Source organism: Abramis brama, assembly GCF_963993115.1.
Source record: "Abramis brama genome assembly, chromosome: 17".
NCBI classification, from domain to species: Eukaryota; Metazoa; Chordata; class Actinopteri; order Cypriniformes; family Leuciscidae; genus Abramis; species Abramis brama.
Window position 1 is genome coordinate 24,985,585 of NC_139979.1, and position 22,714 is coordinate 25,008,298.

Here is a 22,714-nt window from a genome sequence, read left to right on the forward strand (position 1 = left end):
CACCATCGACAATGTGAGGCAAAGGACACGAGAAGCGGCAAGTTACCACGGAGGACGTATAGGGAGATGCAGATCTAATCAACTGAAGCTCAGAGAATCAATATCATTCCCTGAGTCAGTCAGACAAATGCAGTCAAAGTCATGTCAAATGCAGTCTTAGACATCCAGCGGACAGAGCGAGGGAGAAACAGAGTGCCCTTGATACTCTCTCACTGGTTTCCAATCGCACCGATACTCTTGTGTGCCACTTAAAATTCAACTCTGAAATATTCACTCCCTCCGGCACAAGACGCTGCAGATGCCTTTATGCGCTGACAGAATCTGGATTTTTAATACATTTCTCTATGAAATATATATGGAAGAAGTAACTTTAAAATGACTTTCCAGAAAATGGTTTACCATCAAATAAATAAAGTAGTGAAAAAAAAACCCAAACTGGCTCATCCCTGTGGTACCTCCTTCAGATGGCTCTGCTGTAATTCTTAGCAGTGTGTAATGGGATTGGTCAGGGGAAACCGTCAGGCTCTTCTGAGAGTAACTCTGAATTTAGGCTAGGGGCACGGGGGATTGCCGGTGCCAAGGACAATGATTAATTTACCACTTCATTAGACTAGTGCTCAAGTATTCATGGCGAACACAGACACAGAGGGTTTTAGGGAGGATTAGAGAACGAACCGAACGTCAGAGGGAGAAAGACCAAGTGTTTTTGGGGTGGATGTAGAAAGAGAGAGAGCACCAAAAGCAAACTTTCCTGAGAAGAGACTTTTCTGCTCTACCTGTAATTCTGTAATTTCCTTCCTCCTGCTTCAAGCCCCTGTGCGACATTTCTATTTATAGAAGCTTTTATCGTTGCCATGACGATGAATTAGCCCAAGTTTCTTTTAGATGATGGATACTGCCTTTGAGTGAAACTTACCCATGTGGATCCACTTACTGCTAAGCTTCCATCTCCCACAAACAACAAGCATTACAACTCGAAATCAATATTGTGACACTTTTATAACACATTTCTCAAGAAAAAATTACAATTATGGCTGGAATACACAAAGAATTGCAAACTGGACGAATAGATGCTCGATGCTGAAAGTCATAGCTAGTGTGCTGATTTTAGGGAGTCGCAGTTGACGATTTCATAGAAAAATCGCATAGTGTATGATGGGCACACACTCCAAATTTTTTAGATTTAGACTTTTTATTCCATCCAGAATCCAAGGAAATCAAACATGTTTGGCTGTGTTTACACAGCAAAGCTTGTCACGCAAATCCAATTATTTGACCATATCCGTTGTTGTTTTTTTTGTCACATTCACTTAAGGCATGACTCGTATTTCGATATCGGTGTTTCATTAATCCCCACCAAACTAGAATGATTCGATTGTTAATCACTTTCAGTGACACTGTTGACCATCGGGTTTTGAATGGCCATATATAAAAATAAATGTATATAATTCAAGTCAGGTTTTGATGTTTATCCCACTTATACTATGATGAGTGAGTGAGTGAGTGAGTGAGTGAGTGAGTGAGTTGTGTCTGTGGAATTATTTCATAAACAGCGACATTATCTCCTCGTTGCTAATAATTGCGTTAATTATTTCGTATTTGTACGCACAGGAGAACTTCTCACGAAAAATCTCCAGCTAATTCACAACACATTCGTACGCACATGAATTTGTTCTTAACATCGTTCTGATGCTAGTGAATTTGGCATATTCTAAATGATCGGCAATGTGCACAAGGTTAGTCATTTGCATAAAACACGCCAAAACATCTCCATATAAGGGCTTTCCTTACAGCCTTTCGTCACTTCGCCTGATCCTCAAGCAATGCTAGTGTGTCAATCTCACCAGATCTCACAATAAACATCTTTATACAGACCTAGATTACAGACCTCTTCATTAGCCAGCTGCACATACGCGTATATCTGCGTTATTCAGAGAAACCTCACATCTGAAGCTATAACGCAGCTTTTCTTACTCTTTAACTGTATATGATGGAATGTTTAAGATGAAATTAAATTGAATTATTTAATAATTTCATTATATGATTTTATATATGGATTATATAATATTAATGCAACATACTTCAATATAATTATAGTTATGTTAGGATGAAATATAACATCGTACACACACAGTTCACACACAAACTCGTACGCATGCTTAATGATTGAGACCCATTGGGTCAAAACACAATTCTATGATCCTGAATGTTTCTGTCTGTGCCCAAGCTCTTACTTATAAAATGTCCACCTCAATAAAACACAAGAAAAGATATCTTTGTGGGTAAATGTTTTGCCCTCATCTTGAGGTGGTTTGTTTAGACGTAGGTCAGATGTCCACATATCGAATATGCATCTGATTTAAAACCACATTTGGAATTGACTCAGAACGGATGCAAAAAAATGAATCTTGATTTTCTTTTACACGCGTTTAACAATATCCGACGCGTCAGATTTTTTGTGCCAGTGTAAACGCAGCCTTTGATAATTTGAGCAAATTTTAGAACACAAAGTCCTTAATCTGATAAAGCTGATCATTTTTTATATTAAATCGCTTCTAAAAACCCACCTTTTCTCCTTGGCCTTTGACACCTGACATTGACGTTTTGTTTACGCTTGCAACGCCAAGGTCATGGGTCTGATTCCCAGGGAAAGCAAGAACTGATAAGAATTTAAAATGTGTACCTTGAAATGCAATACAAGTCACTTTGGATAAAAGCGTCTGCCAAAATGCAAAAATGTAAATGTTTATTTATTTTATTGTTGCTATGGTATGGCTATTTGTCTGATGTTTTAGGTCTCTTGATTTGTTTTATTTGTATTGTATGCTTTGTATAAAGTATGTATTTTATGTTTATTTATTTATTTATCTGTATTGTCCACTTCGGTTGTTTTAAAGTGCTTTATAAATAAAGTTTGATTGATTGATTGATTATTAGGGTAGTGCCATATTTAATTTTTGACAGGAATGAAAATTAGGCTGTGAGGGATAGAAGTACAGTGCGTTCAAACATACCTATTGTTCAGCTGATGAAACATCTTTCCGAAAAAAAAAAAAAAAACTTCAGTAGAAAACTGTTTTGAATGTAGTGAGTCGAGAAAATTATGTGATCTAGGACTTTTATATAGTGCGTGCCATTGTAAAGGCTGTAAGTTTATCCCTCACAGCCAGCCTCATTGTCATCCACGTTGAATTCAATATGGCATCTACCCTGACTAAGATCTATTGTTTTTATTTGTCATGCATCTCTTAGCAATGTGGCGCATGAGGTTGTGTTGGAAATTATGTGTAAGTTTGGTAGTGTGATCCTCAGTTAGTTTTTTCTGTAGCCATTTACAAAATCGGCAAGTGTATGATGCAAAATCTGTTCAGACTTTAGTTCAATTTATTATCTAAGAAGGCCCTCTAGAGTGCAGAAGAACCATAAGAAAGCAGCTCTGCTTTTCTCTCTCCAAAGAGAAGCACTAAAAGAAATCGCCATGACAGGATCGGCCGCTCAGACACAAACCCCCTGTAGAGAACTGGGGAGAGAGTCCATCACCCTGAGCACTTCTTCAATACCGACCCACTGAGCCCAGAGAAGCGAGAAAGAAGAAGCCGCAGAGAGGAGCTGCAAAGTTTAAGCTTGTATTTTGCAAAACGGCAAAAAAACTCAGCCTTGCTAGATTAGGACGGACGGCCATTTTGTGCCGCTGTCTACGCAGATCCCAGGTGGTACGTGAAATTCTCCATGAACAAAAAGGTGGAGAAGTCGGTAGTGGAACGGAAGACAAACCTGTGTAAAATCAAGGATTGGAGTGGAAGAATTTGTTTTTGGTTAGCCACAATGCATCTGTGCAGCGCTTTGATGATAAGTGAAAGCTTTTTTAAACCTGTTTGGATGAGATGTCTGTCCTCTTTGTATTTGAAAAGGCTGGGATAGAGATGTAAAAAGCTTATTTCACCTGGCTTTTACTGGATTTCAAGTGCTTTGGATTGAGAGCTGAGAAATGATTTTTGTTATTATTGTTTCCTCTTGAGTGGTAGATGAGAATACAGCAATGCTACAGTGACACCTGCTGGTTGCCCATTGTTGTTTTAATGTGAAAATGTCCACCATGCTTCAAACACGCACAGACACACACACAAGTCTCACCTCTGTGACAGGAACGTCATCTCTGAGCTCTGTGCAGTGGGTGGCCAGCAGGCCGATCACTCTCATCACTTTGCTCCTTCTAAAACACAAATTTAAACAATCAAATGACTCATCCAGCTGTTTGTTTCATTATAGCTGTTCTACTTTGATACAAATCTGACATTTTATTCCATCTTTTAAATATATGAATGGAATCTTTCTTACTTTAAGCTAATAGCGAAATTAGCGATACATCACTATGGTTTCAGGATTGGTGTTTTTCAGCATTGTTTTATAACATCGTTTTAGGAGGTTGATGATATGAATGCAATGTTATTCCTAATCATACTCTGTCTAGATTACAAAAGGAATGAATACATCTTTTCTACTGTACACTATTTAGATTTTTATAAGTGTTCACTATCATATCATTAATGGCTGCCAGAAATTCAGCTTTTGCCATCACAGTAATAAATTAAATATTAAAATAAATAGTTATTAATTTTAATTATTTTAATATGTAATAATATTTCACAATATTAATGTTTTTACTGTAGTTTGGATCAAATAAATGCTGCCTGGGTGAGAATTAGAGACTTCTTTCAAAAACATGAAAATAAAAAAAACATACCGACCCCAAACTTTTGAATGGTATTGTATATAAAATGTTTGAATGGTATTGAATATAACAGTATTGTATAGATTGTAAACACCCCACATCTCATATTTAACTGAGCAGTGTTTAATGCTGGTTTTCAGTGTCATTTAAAACTAAAGTGGTTCTGTCCGTTGCTTGGTGACTGTAGTGTGGAGAGAGGCTGTAATCCTGTGAGGGGCCAGTGAGACACATGCCTGTCATTCCTTCCACTCAGAGTCAAAGGGACAGAGAAGAGAAAGACAGCCACTGCATTTCTCTGAGAAAACACTCCAAGGCTGTCACCAATAGTGTCATCTGAGAATACTACACTAGTTCCAGTGGTCCGGCAAAAGTATGTAGAAATTTTTTTTATACCGGTAAATGTATTTGAAAGGTGAAACTTACATATCCCAGTTCGGAGCATGTCGCATCTGTTGAACCAGCACAGGGAACTGTATAAGAAAGAAACCGGGAGGGGGGAAAAGTCACAATTTGAGATATCTCAATATATTTTCACTTTTATTAAATCAGAGCTAGCGAGGTTTTTTTAGAGTGCTCTTAACAGCATGATTTTGCAGCATTATAATTTGGTTCCACTTTATTTTACAGTACATCCACTTATGTGTACTTACCTAAGAAAGTACATGGCAATATAAGGTAACTAAATGGATTAAGGGGTAAGAACAGGGTTAGTACCTAGTTATTACCCAGTTAATTACTACAATAAGTACGCAGTCTGTACATGTGGAACAGGACTGTAAAAAACCTCCCTGTAATTTTATAATATACTTAAATTTTTTTCTGCCTTTGACATCAGAGCTCAGGACAATCCCTAATGAAGAGTTGTGTGAGTGCTTATGTACCATCAGCCAATCAGTGCTGTCATCGCATCAAGAAATGATTTTCAGTGGCTCCAAAGTGACTGGTCACATGGCATGGTGATTGGCAGTATCCGGAGTCAAAAAAAAAAAAACTGTATCCGGAGTGCTCAAGTAATTTCTGTTAGATGAATGGAAACGCTAATGGTGGTGAGACACCTAGTGGGCCAGAGGAGGAATGTGCAGGTGCACAGGCTACTGTGACAACAAATTATACTTAAAAATGACCAAAATGATCAAATCCAAAATAGAAATGTTGCTTATCTGATTTACACTGGCTTAAAGTTTCAGTATAAATATGGAATGAACCCTTTAGGTACCACTGAAATCTAATACATTAAGAATCTATGAAGTTCCTCTGATTACAGCTTACATTGATGAAAGCAAAGGAAGAGGAAGCTCATTTTCAGACTGAGGCGAGGACGACAGCAGACACCCATTCCTCAGCTGACACACTATTGTTCAACTTCCCTTATTAGATGATCTACACCTCCAACCGCTCAATAATATCACAACAGAAAAGTGTGATTTGCACCACATGGAATGGTTACTGATTAAAATGTTTACTAAGTCCTATTCAATTTATTTTTATAAAAAAATGCATTTTTATTCATGAATCTAATTTAAAATGAAAACATGATGAGGGTATATAAAACGTTTCTTTAGTTTCAGTGAGAGCAGCTGTTGAGTGTGTGGTTTTAAAGGTTGGTTCCAGTAGCGAAGGAAGTAGGGGCGTTCTATACACTAGGGATGTGCAGATTTTCCCACAATTTAATAAACTTATGATAACACTATATTACCAATTACACCACGTATTTTAAGAAAAGATCACCCTGTCAGGGTTTAATTTGTGATAATGACCATGTGACTGTAGATTATCCCTTTCAACAGCATGTGTTTCAGATGCGTCTTACCAGCTGGGAGTGTATAAGGTGTGTGGCCATCTCTCTGTGGTTACAGACAGAGCAGAGGTAACACAGTAGGTTGAGTTTAGTGCGCGGTGCTGTGGCGTTGGCTGATCCGGCCCGGTCCACTGACTCCAGAACAGCACACACCTGCTGTAAGAACTGAGACCGGTCCTCTGAGTTCAGACAGGACAACCGTTCAGCTGAGAGAGAGAGATGGAGAGAGAATCTATACTATATATTATTCCACAAACCAGGGTTATTAAATACTAAGGGTGCTTTCACACTAGCACTTTTGGTGAGCAACCAGGGTTCAATTGACGTCAGAGTTCAGTTCATTTGGATGATGTGAACGCTGTTTTCCGAACTCGGGTGCGCACCCGCAAACCATACCAGAGTTCGCTTAAAAAGGGTGGTCTGGGGTACGGTTCATGTGAACTCCGGTACGGTTTGCTGCTGATATGAACGCAATCGTACAAAATCGGGGAAGGGAACCGCTCTTAATAATGTATGATTTGATACAAATGTGTGTTTCACTCACTTTCCTGATGAGCGTGACTGGCGTACTGCAAACAGAGAGCTGTATATCTCATATCTGCTTGCCATTTGCAGTGTGTTCGCGGCAGATAGACACAAATGCCGTTAGATACTGAAGCTTTGGAAACAAAGCCAATGGTTCAAAAACAAAAATATAAAAGTGAGGCGAGCAACGCTATGCATTTTGCCGCCTTTTCCTGCGTCATTGTTACCAAGCAACAGGGTAAACAGCGGCTGCTTTGATGATGCAAACGCACCCAAATAATACAAACTGAACACAGTCCAATGGGGGCAGGGGGAGCAATCGAACCAAGTCTGAAAGCACCCTAAAACTAAAACCATAGAAAAAAACACATATATATATTTACATTTTAACATTTTATTTCAGCTAGTTACTAAGGAAACATTTCTAATTTTAATTTAGTTTTATTTGATTAAAATTAATAAAAACGATATAGCCATGTAAAAAAAAAAACTAATTACTAAAAATTTCTAATTAAAATGAAAACATAAAATAAAAAACTATCATCTAACTGATTAGTTATCTACTACTTGAGAGAATGTATTTTAGTATATACACACACACCTTTGATATTTGCAGTGTGGACTTCTTGACAAAGTCCACAGAAAGTTATCTTCAAGCAATATTACAACCAAAAATTAATGCACCCTTTTCACATTTCCAGGGTTTTTAGAAGCGGAACTCGTCACAGAGGTGAACGGAAACTACAACAATTATAATTTGCATTCCCATTTGGTCTCATTGCAAAAGAAAACATCCATGATACCAAAGGTATGACTTTGCAAATGAGTAAAAAAGTATTGAAAACATTTAACAAACCTAAATGCAAGTCTTATTATTGATAATGCTTCTTCTGAGCTGTTGAGCGTTATGACTGGATTATAGAATCAGTGAGTTGAACTTGAAAACTAGATTCAAAGTATGATTCATTAAATAATAATGTTAACTTAAACCAACTAATTCATTAAAAAAAGAAAAGAAAAAAAATCAAAAAAAAAAAAAATCTATGGAACGTGTAATAGAGGCTTGGAATGACATTGAGGAAAGGTAAATAATACAATTTTCATCTTAGATTGTCAAAAAAACCCCACTAGATCTTCCTGTTTACCTGAGTGTGCTGGTACACAAAGCGTTTTGGGGTCAAAACGAACTGGAGCAGTCTTTAAAATCTAAAAATAGAGCAAAATTAGAAACTAACACCAGTGTTGGTTAGACATAATATATTCATATTCACACTAGAATAGGGACACCAAGTTTAGAAAACAGGTCCCTCAGACATGGTCTATTTTGTTGGACTGAGGGTCTCTTTACCTTTGGGTTATCCATGATGGGAGTAACTGCAAGATCATTATCCGTGTATAAAAGTGATTTAATACAAGTGTTCAAGTCACTCTGCTCCTCCACCATAACACTGGATTCCTACAGAACACATGTAACACACTCCTTTCCTTAACACGGTTTAAATAGTACTATAAAAAAAAAGAATATTTAACACTGGTGTTATAACTTCTGTTAAACTGTAAAATTATTTTCCTGCACCACTGCAATCAATAATCCAGAGCAAGGTTATCCAATCATATCTTTGTTGTCATGTTCTTTCTGACAACAAACTTGAATGCAACAAGCTCGTAATCACGACTTCAGAAGTGGGAAGTAGGAAATTTCCGATAACACATGAAGGCAGCATAAGCTCTGCAGAATTGCACATCCCTAAAGTGGGTATAACTATGGGTGCGTCTCAATCAGCAGCTCCCTAGCTTCCTAGGTCATGAACCAGTATATCATGTACACAAATTCAGGCACATGTAGGGCACAAATTCATTGGCTCATGTAATTTATGTTTCGCACTTTAGAACTTCTGTTAAGGGAACATAGTGAGTATCAATGTTCCCTTGTTTTCATGGCGCACTGTGGGACTTTTTAGGGAGCAAACATTTCAGTGCACTGGAAGGATTTTGCGATTGAGACAGCCCTTAAAGGGTTAGTTCACCCAAAAATGTCAGTAATTACTCACGCTCATGTTGTTCCAACCGCGTAAGACCTTCGTTCATCTTCAGAACACAAATTAAGATATTTTTTATGAAATCTGAGTGCTGGATCACTTCTCCATAGGCTGCTAGGTGACCGAAACTTGCTGGCCCAGAAAAGTTATTAAAGAGATCGTTAATATAGTCCAAGTGACTACAGTGGCTCAATCTTAAGTATATCAAGCGACGAAAATACTTTTTGTGCGCAAAAACAAACAAAAATAACGACTTTATTCCACTATTCATTTCCTTCTCTCTGGGCCTCGAGTTTTTTCACGTAGTGTTTTTGCGCAGCGCGTCTGTGTTGCACGTCACCACGTAGGCTCACTATTGGCCGACGCTGGTCATGTGTGTGATGCGTGTTGACGTGCAACACAGACGCGCAGCGCAAAAACACTACGAGGCCCAGAGAGAAGGAAATGAATAGTGGAATAAGGTATTTTTGATTAAATCTGAGAGCTGGCTCACTCCTTCATAGGCTGCTAGGTTATTGCATCTGCTGGCCCAGAAAAGTTAGTAAAAACATTGTTAAAATAGTCCAAGTGACTACAGTGGCTCAACCTTAAGTTTATCAAGTGACGAGAATACTTTTTGTGCGAAAAACACAAACAAAAATAACGACTTTATTCAACTATTCATTTTCTTCTGTGTGGACCTCTGATGCCACGACACATGTGCGAGAACTGAGGTTGAGCCACTGTAGTCACTTGGACTATTTTAACGATGTCTTTACAAACATTTCTGGGCCGGCAGATGCAATTACATAGAAGCCTATGGAGGAGTGAGACAGCTCTCAGATTTCACCCAAAATATCTTAATTTGTGTTCTGAAGATGAACGAAAGTCTTACAGGGTTGGAATAACATGAGGGAGAGTAATTACTGACAGAATTTTTGGGTGAACTAACCCTTTAAAATAGCCGACTCTCTGATCGTCCTGACAACTGAACTTAGGGAGCTGATTGAGACACACCCAATATCTGTGTCTCATTTTGAAGGCACCCTATGGATGTCCCATTTCAGGAAAGACACCATTATAAATTTGACTGTTTTTCCTTGTGAGGTGGAATTTATTGTAAGTTTTTTCTTACTTTTGAATTTAATGGTTACTTTTCTGAAATGAGGCAGCCTCAATGATGTATGCGGCCTCCAGAAGTCACAGCTTTGAAATGAGACAGCAAATGTGCTAGTTGCAAATGGTAATGTTAAATATATCCAGTAGATGGTGCTGTGGTATAACAAAACATATCATATGCAAGCCTGAGGTTAACTGTTGAACAAGCATAAGGAATAAACTAATAGCTCAGCTTTCCACTGTGATGTTTGTTTTGTTGAGCGTTTTTAGTATGGACTGTGGGACGTGTACAGAGGACACAAAAACATTTCACAAAAATAAGTTTGCCAATATTTAAATAAGTGCTTGGACACATTCTGGATGTCAAACACTAGTGGAACCTGTGACTACACACTGCTAGAACACTTGTATAAACCTGAGGGGATCTGACTCCATACATCCATTATAAATTACAGTGGGACTACTTTGTTAAAAGCCATTGCAAATCTGGTTAGTTTTGGGAAAAGCTAGCATCATTTTCTGAAGATGCCACTTGCTCTGATACTTTGTTTTGGAGGGCAACTGTGTGGTTATGCTTGTGAACTCACTTGAATTCCAGGCCGATTGTCTTCCATCTCTCTAGAGCTTGTTCTGGGAGTTGGTCTGGAGCTGTTTGATCAGAGATACAAAACAACTGAAAAATACAGGAATATCCTCCTGATACTAGCATTGAACACCCCTCATGACATACCACAATATCAAAAGTACACACAATGTCTCATGACCTTTCATGCAAATGTTTGAAATTAGTTTTGTAGATAAATGTATATCATGCTTACATATAGATTTCTTTACAAAACTAAAAGTTTCATTTTATTTACATTTTTAATGGAGTTAGACCAGATGCAGAGAAGGAAAAGCGGCCAACAACTGCCCAGCATACATGTATTTATTTAAAAAAAAGAAACAAATATTTTTTTTATTTTTTTTTTAAATAATGAAATACATTTTTATTTGTTTAACATTTTTATTTGCCCACTGCATATAAAACACTTTTTATTTATTTTATATTTTTGGTAGCTGCACGTTAAAAGTAAGAGACTAAAATATTCTGAATTTACTATATTCTAATGTTTACAAACAGATCCAAAAAACACAGAAGTATTCAAATCTGCATGTTAAAGAGTTTATGAATGATTGTGAGTTCAGAGAGATATAAATGAAGATGCAGGAGAGTGATTTGAGGTACCTGAGGAGGAAAATAGCCTCTTTGGAATCAATGTCCAGCGCAGACTTTGGTCTAAACTCAATCACATTATCTATGATACAAAAACATCACAAACAAAAGGTCGGACAAAAAATAATGATGAAAACAATGTGTTCCTAAAATAAAAATAAATGACTCTAATCCTTGTAAGACAATCTAGAAAAACAAATTAAGACCCAAGGAAATCATATGTATGGCAGGCTATTCAACAGCCATATGATTTTTTGGCAATTTTTTTGAATTATAGTGTTTGTTACCACTGTAAAAGATCTGTAAAACAGGAAGAAGTTTTTTTTTTTTCTCTCCTGGAATACAGCTCTACTGTTTCAAACGAAACCCATTTTGGCAGATTAAGTTTTGACAATGTACAGTACAGCAAAAAAAAAAAGTTTCAATTAATTCAAGTTTACATAAGTTCACTCTTCAGTCATGTAGTGCCCCTCTGTTAATATGCAATGGAGGTATAAGCCAGCAGTAATCTAATCCTGAAGTGAACAGATGTGTGTGAGATTTAATACTGAACATAAATATCACACATGTGTACGTGCTTGGTGACCACACATGCACTGACAGAGCATAGGCATAAAATCCACAGAACCTATGCAGGCACACAGAGTGTGGCAGGACGTGCTGACTCTCATGTCCGCTACATTACCTAATGTGAAGGACTTGCTGAGGTTTGGGCTGGCTGGGTCAGCAGATGCTGTCTGTGACTCCTCTGCTGTCAAAGGGGCCAAATGCAGACTGAAACACACACACACACACACACAACCAATTAATTGAAGACAATTTATTAAAAATGTTTTAATAAAAAAAAAAACTAAATGCAACTAAATATACACTACCAAGATGTTTATTTTCAAAAGGTAATTTGATTTATTTGGCCATCACTAGTAAAAATATCATTTTTTTATAATTTGCTTATGACCCTGCATTTATTTGATTAAAAATACATGAAAAACGATAACAAATTTGGAATACTATTGAAATTTAAAATTATTTTAAAAATTATTGAATTACTGTGATGGCAAAACTGAAGTGTCACATGATCCTTCAGAAATCATTCTTATATCCTAATTTGGTGCTCAAGTAACATTTCTTATTACATATGCGGACTTGTGGTTGAATCACAATGGTCTTTGTTTTGGCCCACTCAAAGCAGCTGACACCAGCTCAGATCACGATCACAGCCCGAAGTCAGCACCACGCCACACTTCCAGACTTCATCAGATCTGTTTAACCTGGTTATACCTATAAGCTATAACCTGCTTATAATGCTTCAACCAATCTGCTTCGTCTTAAAATATCTACCTGCACAAATGAAGTCTTCATTTCCTGACCATATTTAAACTTGGCCAATAACTTCTGATTCTTTATAGTTAATAGCAACAAAATGCCATAAACATATGTACATAACTGTGCTGGACTCATAAAACAAATGACTTGGGAACAAATGAAACAGATGTGGTGTGTTTTCAGAGCAAGAAGCGCCAATACTTCTGAAAAAAGCCTTTTATAAAACCTGCATTTGTTGTGTTAGTTAGAATGGGACAAAGGCTTATTGTGTAAGGCATTGTGTTGAACACACAGGCAGTGTATGAAGTGTGCCATAGGGCTGTTTGCCCACTCACTGCATCAATACTAGACTGAGAGCTTCTGTGCACAAGATGATCTATAGAGCCATATTCAAACACCAGACTCTTTAAAGTCAGCATGAAATGGAAGTTGCGATTATCTTTTTTTTTCCCTATTGTGACTTAAATCCTATTGAAATGGCTTCTCGAATAAGAAAACATTTAGGACGGGACTTGATTTTGTCCATCGGGAATTGATTGGATCGTTGTTGTTTGCTATTGGTCTATCTCACGTGAGTGACAGGTTGCCCCGCCCTCACGCCAGTAGACACCTTATCAGAAAATAGAAGAGATGTTGTTGCATGAGGGAAGGGAAGTTATTTTGATTAAAGTTTACAAGGGCACATGATTTTTTTTTTAAATAATGATGTGCACGGATAAATCATTGATAGTAAATACTGCGATAGGGTTTTGCTGGTTTAGGCTTTTGGCTAGGGTCAGAAGTACAGTAAAATGGGTGTCAGTGATCATGGTTTATTGTAAAAAAACATAACTGCTCGATTGTCTTAATAAAGAACGTAATACTTAACAGAACAATGTCAAGAGCACCACAATAGATATTTGGCACTACTGTCAAATATACCTGGATATCAGCGAGACGTCACCCTGCCCTTTTCCCATAGTGATGTGTGTCTCTGAAAACACTTCCCTCCAGAACGGTTGAGCTACTAAAAGGTCCCAGCTTAACCTACAGATGACAGTAATTTAGGAAATTCACAGATGAGCACTGAAGCTACAATATTAATGTAATGTGACAGGTTCAATGGAGTGGAAAGAGTGAATGCTTTTATTCCTGGTCATATCACTCATGGTACTCTAAGCAAATGTCCAAGAATTGCAAGACTATGAATTGCATTATTTATTTGAAATTAAGGCGAGACACGGCAAGCAAAAACATAGATTTTTCATGCAGTGGTCAGTTTTGAGATTTTGGGCTAGTTTACTCCTTCAATATGTGTTCTTTCAAGCTGCTATAAAGAAAACGTTGAAAATATACATTAAGATGTTTATTATATTACAATTTGTCTACTTGCGGCTGTAAGTTTCTCCCGAATTTACCAAGTTATCATTCCAACGCGACACGCCGAGCTCCGTCTGTTTACTGAAGTCTGTCATGACTGGTATCGTTGTAAAGCTCTGAGTCTCCTGCACAACGCTATGTAACCCAAATATGGGCATTTCCTTTCTATCAGTAACCAATCGTGAATGTCCAAAGGGGGATTTAAAGCTAATGACGGGTTTTTGTCGGCAACTTTGTGCATGACACGCCAGTGTTAATTAATTGAGTTACTGTAGTTGTAGGTCTTATATGCCTGCCATGTTATTAAATAATCAGTTTTCATGAGCTTGAAATATTATATATTATTATTACTACGGGCCTGAGCATTTTTTCTGTTTTTGAGCATTTTTTTTTTTTTTGAGCATTTAAATCTTTAAATGCCGTTTTCTCAAAATGAGTTTTTTGTCATTCTCCAGTACAAACATCTCAGCTTATGTAGCACTTATGTAAACCACACTTTCCTGTTATACACTTAGCAGTATTCTGAAGATATTTTCAGAGGGATTTGTAAATAGATCATTCCTGGCCTGATTTATGTGACATTTTAATTTAAAAAAATGGCGAAAATCGATTTTTTAAGGCTATCGACAGTATATTTTGATTTCCTAGGTAATGAAAGCATATATCCTGAAAAAGCTCTTAATTTTTTTTTTTTTTTTTTTTTTTTTTCATCTTGTGTGTAAACAAAATGAAAAAATAATTTTGCACCTGGCTTTATCTTATGTTCAGATCTATCAACCGAAAATATATGCAAAACCGCACATATTTAATGAGATAATGCCTAATTTGCATAATTTTACATACAAATTTTAAAAACTTGTAATACATTTTTTTATATACTTGTGTAAGTAATTGACTGAGGAAGTTTCATGGTGATATCTATCATTTAAAATGTTTACCCTATTCACCTGTAGTGTCTCGCCTTAAAGAACTGAAAGAACGATTTGGTGTCTATCATTGTATCCATCTCATATTCATAAGTATTTAGTAATGTGATTAATAATAAAAAATAATAATTAGTATATTTCTCCAAGAAGAGATTGAGTAAAATAAATACTGTACCTTTTCACTGGGTCTTTCTGAAGTAAACCCATGACTAGCCTCTCAAACTCTACACTGGGCTGTGTGAAAGCAGGTTCTTAAAAAGAAAATAGATGTCATTACATGTGTCATAAAATGAACACTTAAAAACAAATAAAAAACATTATAAAGTACAATATGTTAAAGGTGAGGTGTCAAACCTTTTTGTCTTAGGGGTGGAGGATCTTCATTTAAAATTAGATCAACTAGACCGGTCATACTCTCAGAGACAAAGGAAGGTTTTCCTAGGAAACAAAGAGAAAATGAGACAGAGAACACTTTACTTGAAGCCTTTGTGTATAATGTATTACAGTTGTTCAAAATGTACATTGTAATGCATTATATATTTTCATAAATACTTGTAACCAAAGTTAAAATGCGTTATAATATTTGTAGATTCCATGTTACATCTGAAATGTGTTGTTTGTCATGTGTAACAATAAACAGATCTGTAATTTAAAGCATTGAACTGATTTATTTGTGCTGTTGTTTGAAATTTGTTTATTGTTCTTATTTTATTACTGTCTTTTTACTTGTTTTTTAAAGAAAAATTTTGCATTGAAGAAAAGTAGATTTTTGTTGGTCTATGCTATCAATTATAGTTTTTTGAAAGAAAATCAAAATCGGCAAAAATCGGTATCGGCCGGACACACTTCGGAAATCAGAATCGGCCAAGAAAATTGCAATCAGTGCATCTCTACATTACAATTATTCATGATATCATACAATGCCACAAATTTGTAAGGTGCATTACATAATAGGCATAATCAATGTATTGAAAATACTTTTATAATGCATTATACAGTACATAAAAGCTTTAAGTAAAGTGTTACTAAAAACTACATAGCAAAATAATGTCTAGGCAAATTCATAGGCTAAGATGAAATGATAAAATGTGTAACCTGTGAACATTTCATAAAGGATGCAGCCTAACGCCCACAGGTCACTGCAGACACTGGAGTCTGCTCCTCTCAACACCTCTGGAGCGCAATACACAGGAGAGCCTGCCAGAGCAACATCTTAGAATAAATCATACAAGTGAACAGTGAAGATAAGACAGACAGACAAGCACTGTATAGTATAAGAACAGTGAAAGGAGTCCTGCTGCTGACCTTTAATTCTGTTCTTGATGTTTTGTGGAGAGATACAGTCTCCAGCTCCTGTCTCCTCTGCCATCACAAGAGAGAAAAACTCCTCCAGACTTTCTCCTTCAGCTTTGGACAGGCAGAAATTGGAGTACTTTAGAGTTCCTGGTCCATCCAACAAAATCTACATGAATACATGGTGACATATTAGATAAGATTTGAAAAATAAAAAAAAATAAAGGTTTAGTGTTTGTTTAAATGAGTAGTTATTTTATTTATTTATTTGGCACTTTTTAACTTCCATAATGCTTGCAGGAAAAACAAACTTAAGAAAACAAAACAAAATAAAACTTTTTGATAAGTAAAACATCATGATCACATGTGGTGCATACTAAAGGGGATAAAGAAATCATAAAACAGCAGAAAAGCTTGGTATCATAAAGAGTGTGGTTATAATGGGTAGAAAATGTTATTAAATCCAGCATGAAACAGATATCGTTATTGTGGGGTAAATTCGAGTGAAGAGTCTTCTCGAACGAGAAAAAATGTAGGGCGGGAGTCGCGGGACTTGATTTGATTGAATCGTTGTTGTTTGTTATGTGCTGTGATCTCATGTGAGTGACAGGTTGGAGGCGGGCCTCCCGCACAGGCGCACACGCACACCTCCCGCACACGTCATTTGATGCGATGTCGGAAGAGGGAACATGAATTGAAATTTTTAGAAAGTGCTTAGCGTTAAAGGGATAGTTCACCCCAAAATGAAAATTGTATTAATTGAATGAAAAATTACTCACCCTCATGTCGTTCCAGATGGTCGTTCTTTTTCGGAACACAAATGAAGATTTTTTTAATTAAATCTGAGATCTTTCTGTCCGTTCCATTGACAGCTACGCAACTGACACTTTGATGCTTCAAAATGTTCATAAAGAGATCTTAAAACTAATCCATATGAATTGAGCGGTTTAGTCCAAATTGAAGAGGCACGATCGCTTTAATACTTAGTATGATGAACAGATTGAATTTAGTCTTTTATCCACATATATACATTCATCAACTCACACATCAGTTGTAGTAAACAGAAGCTCAAGCATGTTTCGCTTAATGTGCAAGAACCAATGAGGTTCATTCTCGTGTTACACAGCACGTTTGAGCTTCAGCAAGAACCAATGAGGTTCATTCTCGTGTTACACAGCACGTTTGAGCTTCAGCAAGAACCAATGAGGTTCATTCTCGTGTTACGCAGCACGTTTGAGCTTCAGCAAGAACCAATGAGGTTCATTCTCGTGTTACACAGCACATTTGAGCTTCAGCAAGGACCAATGAGGTTCATTCTCGTGTTACACAGCACGTTTGAGCTTCAGCAAGAACCAATGAGGTTCATTCTCGTGTTACGCAGCACGTTTGAGCTTCAGCAAGAACCAATGAGGTTCATTCTCGTGTTACGCAGCACGTTTGAGCTTCAGCAAGCGGTTTGTTCTCGCGCATCAAGCAGGATCATTTGAGCTTGCCTATGTTCTCTGATAAATTTTTAAATGTGAATAAAAGCCTAAATTCAGTCTGTTCATCATATAAAGTGACCAAGTCTCTTCAGAAAATTTGGACAAAACTGCTCAACTCATATGGATTAGTTTTATGATCTTTTTATGAAACATCAAAGTTGTAATTGCGTAGCTGTCTATGGAGGGACAGAACGCTCTCAGATTTCATCAAGATCTTCATTTGTGTTCCGAAGATGAACAAAAGTCTTACAGGTTTGGAACTAAATGAGGGTGAGTAATGAAATTACATCATTTTAATTTTTGGGTGAACTATCCCTTTAAGTTTCACCACCACCAGTAAAAACGTAGAAGCAGCCCACTGTAAAACTCTGTTTAGGGTGTAATATGACACTTCACATACACCAGCTCAGGATGGACAAACATTACAAAGGCTTGCCTAACAGGTGTGTGATGCTTATACCTTCGCAGGTGTGAGATCCGAGACAACAATGCCAGAGTCGTGGATGTATTTAAGACCTTTTATCAGGTCAATGGAAAACTCTCGCACTACATCCTCAGACAAGCACTCATCTTGAGCGATCAGTGCTGCCAGGGAGCCACCTAGAAGAAAGAAGAAAAAAAGATTTTTAAAACCTTGAAAAGCAAGAAACGGGATTAGAGCAGACTTAGTACACTGGTAAAAGTTGTAAAAGTTTAGGACCTCACCTGTGCACATCTCCACCACCAGCCACAGATGGTTGCTGGTCTCATACCATTCATAGAAAGATACCACATTTTCATGCTTAATGTCATGGGCAAGTCTCACCTGTGGAGATGATGTGAAATTTATCAAACACACAATGTGCAAACTCACTGTTTAAAACAAATAGCTTAAGAAATATTACGTTTGCATACATGGTTTGTTAATTCAGGTCTCTTGGATTTGTCACTGCAGATGATGGCCACGAAATGTATGCTGCCTTTCCTTCTGCCCTTATAAACAACTGATCTGCTACCTCTCCCAATCTCTTCATACAAAATAAAGTTCTCCATCTACGCAGCGATAAAAAGCATGAACATTAAAGCCTAACAACCGTCTAACCAGCCAGTGTTTAGATGCATATTATAATCACATAAACACACCTGCAGAGACTCACGTGAGATTGCGAGCTCGAGCTCACTCGCAGTTCACAGTATTAACCACAAACACAACTTCCTGACCAAAAAGGCACTACAGAAATTCAATAGTACACACACGGACCGATTAACACCATATTTAAAACATGTCCCGGTTCTCCTTGTAATATTTTATCAATTTATTGGGGTTAAATACGGGTGTAGCTTTCTTTTGTACAAGTTTTTCTTACGCGCGGGTCGGCAACTGACAAACGGACACAACATTAGAGGCTAAACTAACTCGCACGAGGGTGAGTCATCTCAGTCACAAGACCAAAGCGTTTAAAATATCAATATCAATTTAAATTATAATTATATTATATAGTTACATTATAAACCGATACAAATTCAAAAGGTATGTAAAAAACAAAAAAACACGCATGCCTTTTTACTATCTGTTTTAAACTTTCTAATATTCCTACACCCCTACTACTGGAAGATCCCTAGTTGCTAGGATACAGAAGAGGACGCACTTTTGCGTTTAGGAAACAGATTCCACTGAGCATGCGCATCCACAGCACCAGCCATTGGTTGAATACACCAGAATCCGGTTACATTTCACCTTCTTCTTCTTCTCTATTTTTTTTAAATATTCAAATGTGTCCAATGTTTATTATATTATGTAACTATATACATTAATATTCGCTTTGTATTTTTAATTAGGTTATTGAGGAACTTGAAGTAACCTGTGTATGTACAACAGTCTATTCCTAACTGTTACTGAAAGTTTGGTTTTATTTCTTTGCATGTTATGTTATGTTGTATATTGCAGTTAGTATTAAGTAACATTACTGACACTTTTATCTGTCTCTTTGTGTGTATGCAAAACAATCAAAGCAGACTACTTTTACACTGAAATTTAACGTGCACTGCTTGATTATAAAGAGAAGGAATAAAAACAGTCAAACATGCTGACTTTAACATGTAACGTTAGTTGTGAAAGAGCTGCAAAAGCTCAGAGGATGGGGAGTGGCGTCACGCTCCCAGAGAGAGAGAGAGAGAGAGAGAGAGAGAGAGAGAGAGAGAGAGAGAGATCAGTGTTGTGTGTCTGGGGCGGGGAGCGTGTAGCAGCGTGCGATACCGGCTTTTCGGGTGAGATTCTGGGCATCATAACGTCCTTACTATTGGGAAGAGCACATCTTCTTTATTCGTTCTTCTTTCACCCAGAGAGCTTCATTGAGGGGAATTACAGATGCTTAGATCTCCTAAAGGACAGAAAAACCCAACTGAGCAAGATCGCTGTGCTACTTTTCATACAGCAGGTCCATTGAAAGGGAGCCGGCCGGGGATCACTTGTTTTCGGGTAATTACGAAATAATGTCCACTACGTCGTAAAAAGTTTGCCGATTAAATAGCCTACGGAGTAATTTGGTTTGACAACTAGTAGGTTCTAGAAAAACAAAACAAAAAAAACAGGATTGTCTTCAACGACTTTTCAAGTAACGTTAAACCTGCATCTGATCTGGACTATTTTGTATTATTTTTGCCTAAAGGACAGCCTTCATCGAATGGTAAGTTGATACACACACACACACACACTACATCATCACCTTTGATCGTCTAAATATGTTTAGCCATTGTGTATGTATGCTGTATATTATCCTACACCTGACTGTGTCCCAAAATCTAGTGAGCTGCCTAGCTAGACAGCTGACTGGAACGCGCATAATGATGCCAAAAGTGCTGCACGCGTTGATCATTTAAGTTTTGAGACACTTCCATAGATGCTGGTTTTACTGGTCCAGGACCAGGCTGGTCTGTCGGCTCGTTTTATACGGATTTTTAGGGCACCTTCAGCCTGGCCAGACTGGGAAACCATCTGAAGACCATCTTAACCAGGCTAGGAGACCAGAAAACCACTGTAGGATCAGTGGAGAAACATCTATCCTATGACTTCATGTCCAGTAAACTTCAGCAAGCAACTTTTAATAAGCTCTCATTACAACCAAAGCAGATTATGGAATCCGATTACAGCAATCTCATTTCTCATTAATAGGCCTAACTTACTCTTGAGATTTGATTTGATTCGTGTTAGAGCAGCTCCTGTTCAAACTGTGTTCATACTTGACCTTTCAAGTACACTGTAAATCAATTATATGATCAATAATTTGACAACATTCACATTGCTTTAACTCATCAAAATAAGTTAAGCAATTTTTTTTTTTAAACGTTATACAAGATTCAACTCAGTTTTTAAGTCAGTTTAATGTCATTTAAGTTGAAATGACTTAAACATCCAAGTTGATTCTACTTGGCAGCAACTTTCTTTACAGCGTAAAAGACTGACAAGCAGCAATACTTGACTATAAGTAATATTTGTCTATTTATTTTTTAGTTCTGGGCCTAAATTTGCTGATTCTTGAGAGTATATCAAGTTAACCTCATCAGATGGAAAAAGGGAGAGTGATACACTTTACAAGCAGATGGTATAAAGTTCATCTGACCCCCTGGTCCTACTATTTTAGTGACGATATCACACAAGTCTTGTGCCCATCAGGACAGGGTTACTGGCAAAAATAAACATGATGAAACGTAAGAGGTGAAACTCTCCTTTAGCTATCCCCAGGAGTCCCCAAGTAGGTTATTACCATAAATATTTTCAAATGTAAAAATTTTACAGTAACATGCTTAAGTTTATTTGCAAGTGAGTGATTCAAAATCATCTGACGTCATCTTGTAGGAATTCCATTGATTTATAATGTTAAAAGCTGAATATATGATGAATACGTGACAAAAACATGGTGAATGTATTAGCTGCCATGTCTCATGAAACATCAAGGTACTTTCACAGCTGGCTGTGTCCCAGATTCTGCTGATCAGATTGAACCTAGATCATGACATATTCACAGCAGTGCTCCTGTAAGGTGTCGTAGTGTTCAATGGAGGATCGTGAAGAAATGTGAAGTGAAAGAGAAAGTGTGTGACTTTTAATCCTACAACGATTTACAATCCTCATGTTGCATAATAGCATCATATGCTCAAATATAAGAATGTCTGTTTCATAGTTCGCAGCAGCTGTGTCATCCCTAGAGACCAAGAAAGCAAAGAGAGAGACGTGAGCACACTTTTTTTTTTCCTCAAGGGTTATTTGTTTCTGCATGTGTGGTTTGCTTTCATGAGCACGTGTGCTTGAGTCCATGTTATAACGGCTGAGATGGGTTACGTTGAGTCATATGTCCTCTCTCATAGAGTTCAACAATAACTGCCTGGGTAGTGGTGTATCTGCATGTGCTTGGCTTTTTTCATATTAGACTGTCAGAAAGAGGTGTCTTTATCTTTTTTGTATTCCTCGTATGGTGGTTTCTTAGCTTTTGTCTTCTTTTATTATGATGTTTGTTTTCTTTTTGTTCTTCTTTTTTTTTCTTTTTCTTTTTTTTTGTATGATGATGGTATTGCTACACTGTAAACCCTAATACGCTGAGTCAACTTAAATGATTTGAGGAAACTCATTCCCCCAGTTTAATTAATGTAATGGTGTCTAACAAAACTTATTGTATCAAGTTCATCTAATGTGGTCTTCCTACTGAATTAATTAAGTACAGATAACTTAAAACGCAAGTATACCTTAAAGGTTAGTTCACCCAGTAATGAATATTCTGTCATCAATTACTAACCCTCATATCATTCCAAACCTATATGAGACTTTTGTTTATCTTTGGGACACAAGTGAAGATATTTTTAATGAAATCTGAGAGATTTCTGTACTTCTATTAAAAGGATACGTTTACACGACGACGATATACTAAAAACGGAAAAGTTTTTC

At 37.1% G+C, this 22,714-nt stretch overlaps 2 protein-coding genes across 4 annotated transcripts in view; one reads left to right on the forward strand and one right to left on the reverse strand.

Annotated features, from left to right (window-relative positions):
- Positions 1–19,140, reverse strand: part of ulk4 (unc-51 like kinase 4) — a 230,948-nt gene extending 211,808 nt beyond the window's left edge. The window contains exons 1-17 of one of the 3 annotated variants that reach the window (XM_084088579.1): positions 18,933–19,140; positions 18,691–18,828; positions 18,502–18,601; positions 18,257–18,396; positions 16,325–16,481; positions 16,115–16,231; positions 15,374–15,457; positions 15,195–15,270; positions 13,656–13,760; positions 12,094–12,182; positions 11,421–11,490; positions 10,780–10,840; positions 8,404–8,511; positions 8,201–8,261; positions 6,543–6,736; positions 5,156–5,202; positions 4,135–4,213 (exon numbers count right to left, since the gene is read on the reverse strand). In XM_084088579.1, coding sequence (XP_083944705.1) covers positions 4,135–4,213; positions 5,156–5,202; positions 6,543–6,736; positions 8,201–8,261; positions 8,404–8,511; positions 10,780–10,840; positions 11,421–11,490; positions 12,094–12,182; positions 13,656–13,760; positions 15,195–15,270; positions 15,374–15,457; positions 16,115–16,231; positions 16,325–16,481; positions 18,257–18,396; positions 18,502–18,601; positions 18,691–18,828 — 1,626 coding nt within the window. In that variant the 5' untranslated portion in view covers positions 18,933–19,140. Of the gene's footprint in view, positions 1–4,134; positions 4,214–5,155; positions 5,203–6,542; positions 6,737–8,200; positions 8,262–8,403; positions 8,512–10,779; positions 10,841–11,420; positions 11,491–12,093; positions 12,183–13,655; positions 13,761–15,194; positions 15,271–15,373; positions 15,458–16,114; positions 16,232–16,324; positions 16,482–18,256; positions 18,397–18,501; positions 18,602–18,690; positions 18,829–18,918 lie in introns of all 3 variants that reach the window. The other 2 variants (XM_084088580.1, XM_084088578.1) reach the window with 2 other exon arrangements.
- Positions 19,141–19,958: 818 nt separating this feature from the next.
- trak1a (trafficking protein, kinesin binding 1a) overlaps positions 19,959–22,714 on the forward strand; it is a 76,843-nt gene continuing 74,087 nt past the window's right edge. The window contains exon 1 of the mRNA XM_084088583.1: positions 19,959–20,462. The gene's annotated coding sequence lies outside the window, so the exon portion shown is untranslated. The remainder of the gene's footprint in view (positions 20,463–22,714) is intronic.